Source organism: Pygoscelis adeliae, unplaced genomic scaffold (assembly GCF_000699105.1).
Source record: "Pygoscelis adeliae isolate BGI_AS28 unplaced genomic scaffold, ASM69910v1 Scaffold174, whole genome shotgun sequence".
Lineage (NCBI taxonomy): Eukaryota > Metazoa > Chordata > Aves > Sphenisciformes > Spheniscidae > Pygoscelis > Pygoscelis adeliae.
The window spans coordinates 25981-37600 of NW_008824676.1; the positions used below are offsets into that span (position 1 = coordinate 25981).

The following is an 11620-nucleotide window of genomic DNA, read 5'->3' on the forward strand; positions in this document are numbered from 1 at the left end:
CCCAATACTGCCCTGGGGAACACCGCTCGTGACCGGCTGCCAACTGGATTGAAATCCATTCACCACAACTCTCTGGGCCCGGCCGTCCAGCCAGTTTTTGACCCACCGAAGAGTACACCTGTCTAAGCCAGTACACCTGTACATCTGCCTACCAGGTGAGGTTTGAAACTCACATTCAAGGGTCAGACACCTTTTATATACCCAATGAAAACTCAAAAGCTTCACATTTCCAAACACAGAAGGCTACCGTACCCTTCTTTTCATTTGTTTTAAAATTTTTACTTCAGAAGAACAAAAATTTAACTGATCTTAGGTAATCATATCTATGGTGTTATATGACTATATTACATTCCTTCTTTTCAATAATGAATTTGTTAAGCTTTCGAAGTGTACACCAGCCATATGCAATGTAGATGCTAGGTAATACAATACAGATAAACCAGCAGCAGCAGATTGGTCAAATGTGAATGTATGTCCTCAAATACAACAGTGCCTGTCAGCTCTACTCAGCGCTGGCCAGGCCACACCTGGACCACCGTAGCCAGTTCTGGTCCCCACAACTCAAGAAAGACATGGACAGACTGGAGAGGGTCCAAAGGAGGGCCACGAAGATGACCAAAGGGCTGGAAAACCTGCCCTATGAGGAAAGACTGAAGGAGTTGGGTCTCTTCTCCCTGGAGAAGGCTCAGGGGGACCTCATCACAGTGCTCCAGTACTTAAAGGGCAGCTACAAAGAGGACAAAGGGTCTTCTCTTCACAAGGAGCCACATGGAGAAGACAAGAGGCAATGGGTACAGGTTGCACCAGGAGAGGTTTCATCTTGATACAAGAAAGAAATTTTTTACAGTGAGAACAATCATTCACTGGAACAACCTCCCCAGGGACGTGGTGGAGTCACCATCGCTGGAGACTTTCAAGATGCAGTTGGACAGGGTGCTATATAATCTCATCTAAGCTCAGCTCCCTTTCCCATGAAAGGCTGGACCCGATGATCTTTTGAGGTCCCTTCCAAACTGGGCTGTTCTGTGATTTTAACACAGAACACTACAGCAGATAAACCAGAATTTGAGCAATGTCACAAACATTTGATGTCAACTTGACCAAGATACGTGAGAAATATCCTCAGAAACCAACTAATTTAAACAACAAAAACATTTCCTTTTTAAATTGCTACTGAGTAGCAGAAATACATGTAGTTAATTCTACCACAGGTAGAGGAAAACCACAGGTCCTGATAGCTTGAAATAGACCTTATTAAATGGTCAATGTGAACATCTTGAGTGTTGGTGTCAACACCGTATTACCTACAAATGCTTGTGAAATGGAAGCAAAGAACTCCAAACCTGCGAAGACTGGGAAAATCTTACTAGTCACTCTGCATGCATTTAAGACAGCATTTAGATTAAAACTGGCAAATTTAAAGAAAACACCACTTCTTAAGAGGAGCACTCAACTATGAATTTTATGATTTATTAAAATACAACAGTACTTCATAAAATTTTATTTTAGTCTTTTTATAATCAAAATAAATTCATAAAAGAATACAATTATAAGCACATCTATATGGAAGGAAAACTAATGCAAAATACTTAATTCACAAAGTTGATCAGAAACAGTTCAGCAGATCCAAGCACAATTCAAGAAATCTTCTGCAGTTTTCATATGTGAAGTATCTTACACAAATGGTGCTCTTAATCTTTTGGTTTTCTCTAATGAAAATTATGGGAATCTGAAACAAGTTTTAGATTAAATGTTGGTATTTCAAAGCCTCTCACTGAAGATACCATCCTGAATTAAAACAAGGTATCATTTGTCACTGGGTGGAAATGTGTTAATTTGGTATCAGACACAGTAAGTTTGTTGCCATTTTGCTTTAATGTAGGTTTAAACACCCTAAAGAATAAATCTCCTGTTAATATGGTAGAAGAAACAGTGATAAAACAAATTCTTCTGAAATCTGGTTATTACATTACATGGTACCTTGTTTCTCTCATCTGCCTTCTATTTTCTTGAGTCTGCAAGTTGTTAAAATGTACTAGTGTGCTCCGTGCACTCCAGAGAAACAACATGGAGTTAAATACTTGCGTATTTACTCTCAATACTGCACTCGTACCAACAGAGGAGAAAGAAGACAGAAGAAAAAGGCCTGCAATGAGAAGGCATCAGGCTAAGACCGATGAGATTTGAAGCCTGACTTTCACATGCATCGGCACCTGCAGCTCCCATTGGCTTCAGCGGAGGCCTTGAATGTTCAACATCTTTAAAACAAAGACCTTGAAGCCGAGTTCCTAATTGTGCCCTGTGTTACCATCATCAGTAAACCACCATGTTTATGCCCAACTTTCCTAGCTACAGAACGGAATCAGTTCTGCTTTAATCCAGAGAAGAGAGACTATTTATCAGAAAAAAGCTTATATAAACAGCTCTATAAATGCATCTATTTTTATTTGGAGGGGCAAGGCTGGAAATGATTTAAAGGCTGGCACCTCTCAATAATACACTGGAATTGCTCTCCTTGAGACATGACCGTCTCAGGGAAGCAAAAACCTAGCTCACCACTCCCAAAACCTGCGGCTTTCATAAAGAAAAATCTAGTAGACAAAAAGAGGAGATCAGATCCTACCGGAAAAACACTGCCCAACAAGTGAGCAGCTGCCTGACCAAAAGAACAGGGTACCGCAGGCAGCTGTAGCCCACGAGAATTGCTCAAGGTCAGGCCAGAGACAACTGCCACTTCTAAAACCATCTCTCACAAGTACACACCCTGACCCCTGTGAACTGATGCACTGAAAGAACCAATTTTCCAAATTCACCCAGATGACTATCCGTGTGCATGTAATAGAAAAAAAATAAAATTGCTTTTTCCTACCTTTTCAATCAGATGTTACGAGAATCACTGCATAAGCCCTGATGAGTCTTAGCAGTTCTTTTTGGAATCACATTATCTTAATTCACAGTAAAAATGCAGATGAGCTAAGCAAAAAATAAGAACGAGCAACACACTAGCTGCCTGTCCGAATAATTTTTGTAATTACCGTATTACTCTCTTGTAGCACGCAGTGTTTAAAGAACTGCTATTGCTATGTTAATGGAAATTTAACCTTTGCCAAATAAATTGCCAGCTAAAAAACTCATGAAAACATTACACAAACGCCACACGTTACCAACAGGATGACAAACTGTTGGTTGTACAGTACGTGACTTTTAAGATTGTAAGCACAGGACAGAATGCAATTTCACAATGCACATATTAAAATGCAGGCAAGTGCAGTAGAAGGTTAATTTTGCTTACTTTGGTTCGCCTATCTTGATACCCGGGTGTTGTGTATAGGCATGGGAGTGTGTGCTGGGAGCAGATTTAAATGCCATGGGACAGATAGGACACTTGTAAAAGACTTCACAGTGAGAACCTTGAATATGAGACTTGAGTGCCGCCACATCAGAGTATACAACATTGCAATGCACGCAGCTGCAAAAAGAGTGGAAAAGAGTCAGTTCAGCGTAGCCCAAAGCAGTACTGAAAGAAATGGAATCAACACTGATTTTCAAGCAAGTGGAAGAGATAAACATATATATACAACCAGAAAAAACTATGTTATTCTGTCAATTTAAACAACCCAGTAAGAATCAACATAAACAGACATTTGCATATCAGAAAGTAAGAAAAAAGAAATTTCCCAAATTTAATTTGAAAATCTAAGAGATATGAAGTCAGAACATGTTTTTATGGCATTACAACAAAACAGATAGAAGGGTCAACAGAGGAATATTCTATTGATTGTAAAAAGAATGCTTAAAACCTCTGCAAATTTGTAAAGAGATTTTACAAAATGCATTTTTATCACATGCAGTGGATTGTACAAGGTACGCCACAGCAATTTAGAAACTACCACCAAAATGGAAAACCAGTAAGGAAAACATTTCCACCATTTCCCTTGTTTAGATTTAATGAAGACATACTGTTAATGATTTTCTGTACATGTAATCAAATCAGCACTTGGATTTAAAAACAAAAAAGAGTAATTTAAACTCAAGACAACTAAACCGAATCTCTACAATCAGATCAATCTATCAGATTGGAATTCTGAAAATATTTTTCAAAAACATACTTCTGCTGTGTCGAAAATTTGTGACCTTCCCGCATCTATTCTAAAATAAAATGATTAAAGAATTGAATATTAGTACATAAGAATTTCCATACACAATGGTCTGTTTTAGTGCCATACATCTCCAGTACTAAATGCTACCAAATAAGTCCAAGAACATATTGCAATAAGCAATTACAAAATAACCTGTCAAATGAACACATTTCTTATTGATTAGTATTTTACAGTGAGTTTTATAATTTAACATAGAAAGCCTCTACCCTTCCAAAATTTTGGGTTGCATCTCTTGCCTCCCCATCCCATCCCATCTGGACTTTATTCTCTAGTGATGCAACATAATAAATGATCCTCAGCATCCACCATTGTATATTAAAACAGTTCTTAAGGACCAAGCCTTCCTTTCTTGGACTGCTATAACAGCTTTCTTGTTTTCAACTTGGAAGGATGCAATTAAACTTAAGGTTGAAATTTTCAGCTGATTTAGTTCAGACAACTAGCCTAAATCGCTGAAATCCAACTGAACTCCCTCACAGAGGTCCTTTGGAAAGGCAAGACTGGTTATGCTGTTCCTCAAGTGAATGCACCATGGTGGTAAGGAGATGCTGAGGAGTCTAAGAAGGAAGATATTAACTTTCCCAGATATTGCTTTTCTTTGCCTAGGTATTTTTGGTTTAGTCTCACCATATACAGAAATTCTGATTTAGTGTGACATGAGATGTTTATGATACATCTTGAAAAGTTTAGTAACTTTAGTTTAGATTCATAGTGAAGGATTTATGAATCTTCTGGTATTACTGGTGCACGCCAGAGTCCCTGAAGATGATTCCGTGTACAAACCCAAGAGACACAGACTAGAGGGAAGGAAAGTAGAGTGGAGGCAGCAGATGTAAGAAATGTAGGACAAGACAGACTACTGCTTGGGAGAAAAGAATAAAAGAGAAGAACTCAAAGAAACGCGAAGAGCTGAGAGTTGTGCCAGGCCATGGATTCAGTCTGAAAACAGATTGCCCCAGCAGCTGGTTTGATGCAGTAAAAATGCTTTCTTCCCTTAGTGGAAGATTTCACAGCTATCCTAGCAAATGAACTTGTGGGACCTTAAGGGGGAAGAAGCTGCCTACTGGTAAAATTTTAAATCACCCATCTCCAGTTTGACAGGGTGAAGTGGAAATGTTTTAGGAGTGCTGAGCAAAGCTCGGCTGTACGGGTTGCTCTTCTGATTTCTTGCTGTGCTGCCTGCCATTCAGTGTGAGTAAAATTCTAAGACAAAACAATTCTTCAAGCCTTTTCAAGCCTTCAAAACTTAACATTGCCATGAAATGCCTCTGATCCCCATTTTCTCAGTGAGTTGCCCTTACATGGAAACATAAAAATTAAAGGGAAACTGAAGAGCAACAAAGAAGAACCAAAAGACCAGGCTGTTTGAATGAGAAAGGTAATTTTCAAGCGATGTAAAGCTGAGGAATCTTGACTTCCCACAGAAAAGAGAGCAACCAGATAGATGCAGTATGCCCATCAGCATCCCAATAATAAATTCTGGCAGTAAATACTGAAAATGACTGTTCTACCAGAGAGAACAATCTAAAATCTGATGTTTTGAAAAAACTCAGAAGGTTTTTTTAAGAACCTGAAATTAAGAAAATACATCTGAATTCTCTAGACCTTATAAACCGTGAAGTCCCGAATCTGACATTTTATGGCTGGATGAGATTAGCTAATATTCTGATTTATAACATACAAAAGCGGATGCCTAAAACAAAGCAGAATCCTAATGTGGTATTTATTCCAAAATTTGTAGTACTAATAGCATTGTTGCCATGACAACATTAAACCCATGAAGCTGTATTCTACAAACAATGCTTATGAAAATGGAAAATTACTTTTAAAAGCATAAATTATACATAAATTGACAACAAAAGTAATCATTATACTGACCGAAAACCAACTCTTCGGGTATAATGCAGGCAGTTCTTAGTGACATGAGTCTGGAAGTGGACAGATCTGCAGATTGCTCCACATTCAGGACACGTGTATGGAGATTTATGCTGATGAATTCTCTGGTGTGATGCAAAACTGCACTGGTTAGGAAGCAGCATCTGGCAGATATTGCATGTCTTCTAAACGATAAACCAAAATAGATGAAACAAAAGGTTTGGTTCAGCTATACATAACGTCTTGTGTCAAACATTGTAATATATCAAACAAAAAATTAAATGTTATGACTGTGATGTGAACCAAAAGAAGTAGTCAAGTACTAAATGCAGGCCCTACTGACAAATCTTGTAGGACAGAGCTGGCAGATATTGGCAACCAGGCATATTGGCATTCTGGGCCATTCTGACACAACAAAGCTCTTTCATATACCACTGACCATGGGAGATGCAGTTGGTTTATATAAATTTTACTTAGGTGCCTCACAAGATTACCTTAATAGTGCAAGGGGCCTAAGTACAACTTGAGAATCAAACCTTATGGTTTTAACTCAGTGCACCACATAAAGTAAAAAAAAACCCAAAAAACACCAAATAAGCTATCTTCGTTTTCTTTGATCCTTGCTCCTGATGAATTCTTATGGTAACATCCATAATACCAATAAAATGGAATATTATCAGGCAGAAAGTGCACAGATAATTTCAAAATATATTTCTCAGGCTAGAATACAACATCTGCATTCTATCAACATACTGTGCATCTGAATGAAAACTAGAGATATATAAAATATTTACAAAGCTTTTCTTTGCAGGGCAATCTTTCTACATGCAGGAGTAATTTACTAAACTAATTCTAGTATTTTGTTACACAAAAATAATTTAAAAAAATCTTCAACTACATGTTGACCATATGCCAAATCAGAAACACTGAAATTCTTTGGGTGCTTTGTGCCATTTTTGGGATGAAATGCAAATGATGCAACCCAGCTGTAAAGAGGCTTCACTTTTGCTCACAGTTGCTTTCCATCACTGGAGGGCACAAAGAGCCAAACCTGTGAAAGCATTCCAGAAAATGTTTCATTTACAGTAATACATCTCTCAAATCTCTAGGCAGATAGCTGACATCCTGTATGGAGCTATGCTTCTGTTTAACTTTGATCATGGAAGCTGCTTCACTGACTTCAACTCAACTTCATTTCATAAGACTTTGCTTTGTAAGGCTTTTCAAATTATTATTATTATTTCTTATGACTTGGGACTTATGAATCTCACCAGTGACTTATGAAGATTCAAAAACAAAACCAAGACTCCTTCATGACATGGGTATTTTTTTAACATGAGATTTGCATATTTTTAGAAATGTTATCCATAAGAGTCTTGCAGATGTACTGATGTGTACATTTTGCAAGAACACAGAACAAAACAAGATCTCCAGAGCTGCATTATAAATTATTTACTAAGCTATGTATGAAGAAATCCTGAAATAAATAATTAAGAAATAATAGTTTCTTACTAAAAGACAGGTGCTTCACAAAAAGTCACCCCCTTCTTCCAATTTAGGCAACTCTCCTTCAAATCTCTTTTAAAAACCAGTAATATCCAGATCATATAATAGCAGAATCAAAGCTACCATTGTAGACGAAATAGTACAGTGTTACAAATAGCTCTCACAGGAGTCTGACTTACTAGTATTGGCAACTACACCAGTAAAAAAACATAACCTGTGCCCATTTAATCAACAGGAGACACACACTAACTCCAAAGACGGAAGGAAAAAGTCATTATAGTCACTGCAAAAAAGGATTTTTTTTTTCAAATAGAACACTGTTTAATATCAAGGTCTAAAGTAACTTCTTAACTGCCTTAGCATTTTTACAATATTACTGATATTCTAAGAACAAGTATATTTTTGTATTACAATCTGTACACTCCATTTTTATTCTTTTTACAAAATAGCTTAATCTAAATGCTTTTTTTGAGGATGCATGCAAATACTTTGACTCGACTCTTTTTTTAAAAACAGTAATTCTAAGTAGAAATGTTAACATGAAACATCTTGTGGTCACACACACAGAAGCAAGAAGTGTATTTTCATATGGTTCACTTTTAATGTTTACTTTGTGAACATGGTGGCCTGGTATGTTTCAACAGAGTCTCCATCCAAACATAGTTCTCAATGTCCCAAGGACAGCAAGATGGTGAAATGCAAAACATTAAAATAGAGGAAGTTAAGCAAAGAAAATCTACCGTTACTCAAATTCAGGTTCAATATTAGCACTACTGCCAGCCAAGATTAGTAGATAGCATGGATACATTTACTACCCTTGCGGAAGGTTTTACCTGAGGTTAACTATATGCGGGGATTTGGAACTATCAGCCTGATTAGAGCCTTTGTGACACAGTAAGTCTGAAATTGTGTTCAGACACGTATAAATACTCACTTTGAAATGCCAAATATTTGTCCCCAGTTGACCAAACAGCTATGGCCGGAACCACTGACTCATGCCCTCCAACGCTGAACAGAACTGGTTTGGGATGTTAACTTTGTCTTCAGCTCAGGCTTAAAGGCCAAATCCTGACTAACCACAACTTTACTTAGAATGTGCTTGCCACATTTATTTGGCTTCAGTACCATTCCTAAAATCTATCTTTTACCATTTATGTATTAATAAGCAGCAACATAATATTGGATAATCTGGAGTATTATTTGATTACATAAGAAAACAGCAAAACAGAACTTCTTATTTCAGTAATAGAAACATATGGGGTTTTCATAGTCCTTCCAAAGCCTTTCGTCTGCAGCACTGCAAAAGGAAACTGGGATGCTACGCCATGGAAGAGCCATACAACATTCCAAACCCAACTAAGGGTGTATCTCTGATTTTGCAACAAGCAGCCTGCAAGATTCATCTGTAATGCTAGTAACTCAGACTGACACAAAATGCCAATAATGCTATTCATTAAGGCCACTGGTTTGCTATTTTGATGAGTACAGTAAAATGTTTAATTGTAACTGATTACAGTAGAACAAGAAGAATCTACTGTGAAATTCTGAAATTCAGCATGTTTGCTTACCATTTTATTTTGGGCTTAACGTGGTATTAACTTCCAGTTCTCTCATTCCAACCCATACCAAAATAAAACACAGTTTGTGAAAATCATCACCTGCCTGCATTTAAAGTCAAAGTTTCAGAAAAAAAAGGGTTAGAAGAAAAAATGGTGGAGGTGGAAAATAAAAGATACACAAGAACTATGAGTATGAAGGGAAATGAGCTATGTAGTTTCCACGGAAGCTATACACTTGTATCTGTAAATAAGACGACCATTAACATTAATTAGCCCAGGTTTGCTACTTTTTTTCCCTCCAGTAAATAGATGAGGGTTTCACTCAGCCAGGAAACCTGTCAGTGAGTGGTCCCATTCCCTTTAACAGGAATATTAATGGAAGTAAAATATTACAGAAAAGTAACAACTTTACAGGGAACATCTTCTAATTGCTAGGGATGTTTTACTATTGTTTATTTTAAAAGAAACATTCTACCTTCGTAACAGGAGTTAAGAAGAACAAGTAACAGCTACTTATTGCTTAGACTCATTGAAAACATAAAACAGTATACAATTTCCATTTCAAGAGCAATTAGGTGGGCACTAGAAAGAATGGTAAGCTGCAAATAATAACTATTTTCCTATTAGTTGTTTGCAAAGTCCCAATGTTTATTTTTATTCTTTCTTCCTTCCTTCCAAAGTTAAAATACCAATTTCATCTAACTGTCCTGTCTCCTTCCCCCCAAAATAATGGTAGTTTTACAACAAAAAGCCAGTGCCAAGCACTAAGAAGGAAAACAGAAGTCAGAGTATTTCTTGTCCAAGCTTTTCAAGGGGTAACATATAATGAAATAGTATTAAAATGTTTATTAATAAATGCCTATACAGAGTCTTTCTTCAGCAAACACTACCCTTGCAGCAATGCTTGGGACAAAAAATGGACAAAAATATAACAAAAAGAAAGCAGGACATATTGCTCTCACTAAAGCAACTGTTCAGTTAAACAGTTTTCATGCTGGGCATTTCAGTATAGCTACAACACTACAGCGTGTAATAAAATGTAACATAAAAAAACCAGCACAGAAGTGAAAACTGCTGCTTGATATATGAAAAGGACTAAGAAAAATATTTAATTAATTTTTAAGAGGATATTTCAACAAAGAACATTTAAAACTAGGTTTATTAAGAGCGTTCTTTTAAAATGGAACAACATGAAAATAGCTTCTTTTCCTCCAGTGCTTTGCAGCAACAAGGCTGTTCGTTTTTTTTTTTTAAACCTGGAAATCCATGGCCTCGTAAGTGGGTATTAAGGCCTTTTTCATACATCAGCTCTTAAAAGAGAGCAAGTTTCCAACAAAAGACACAGACACATTGACAGGTAGTAGGCAATGCTGACTGTTTTCTGTAGCTTCATGAGTTTTCCTCCCTGAACAGCAGTATCTGCGTACCCATACTTATCTTTCCACCTAACTGCAGTAATATTTTGACATTCTATGATCTCAGTTGCTTTCCCGTAGTAAATCACCAGGGTAAACAGTATCTAACAGGACATGCATAGAGAGCAAACTCGGCAGCAACAGGGCAAAAGCACCAGACAGAGGTAGCAGGAAAGGGCAAAAGGTGTTTCTACCAATCTGTTTAGTTTACCTGTCCATACAAAACAAGGCCCCCACAGAAAGCAAGTACCTCACTTTTTTATCTTTGTTCTTCTCTATTTTTTTCATTTTATCCTTACCTCATCCTCCCAACCTATTCTCAGTATATTTGCCTGTCTCTCATCCACTCGCTTTATCTTGGTGTCTTCTTAATTGCTTGATTTTATAGTATCAAGAACAACAGGGTTTTCACAAGGACTACTGGATCTTATCATACCAAATGATAACTAATGGACCTATTACGGAAAAAAAGATAAATCTAACACCAATAAGCACCAGAAAAGGAGTTAGCTAAAAAACAATTACTGAGTATTAAATAACTCAAGAGCTGGTGCAGAATATACTCATGGTCAACTGTTAGATACTGTTCAAAACTGCAGCAAGATCGAAGGACGGAATACATCCTGCTAACTTCTTCCTGACAAAAAGCTTAAATAAACTTGCTTTAGGTAGGCACATCTGTAGCATCTTACAAACAGAAATTCACTCACATGGCATTTCACTGTGAATCCAGGCAATTTCAGTCTAAGTCCACTAGCCAGTTAGTAAAGTAGGAGCTGAGGCAGAGCCACATAATCCATATAGTCAAGATTATTTCCACATTCAGATCTCTTTACATTACTATCTGTAGTGGTGGGCACAGTGTAACTGCTTCATGGCCACAGAATAGGTCTTAAGTTTAGTAAATAGATTCTGACAGGAACCTGTCTGCACTTCTATGACTAGTGGATTTTTTCCTAACTGCAGGACTTAAAAACCTTTATCCTGCACGTTGCTGTGCAATTCCCAGAAATATTCTGGGTCATTCCTGTCTTGATCAGTCTGAGCATGTTTGCAGGTTTTCAGCTTCCCACATAGCAAGAAGCTGCAACGCCAAGCTCAACTG

General features: G+C 37.3%; 1 protein-coding gene across 1 annotated transcript in view; it reads right to left on the reverse strand.

The window, feature by feature from the left end:
• Positions 1-11620, reverse strand: part of ZNF532 (zinc finger protein 532) — a 43744-nt gene that overhangs the window by 22748 nt on the left and 9376 nt on the right. Inside the window, 2 exon segments of the mRNA XM_009323050.1 lie at positions 3293-3469; positions 6039-6220. Coding sequence (XP_009321325.1) covers positions 3293-3469; positions 6039-6220 — 359 coding nt within the window.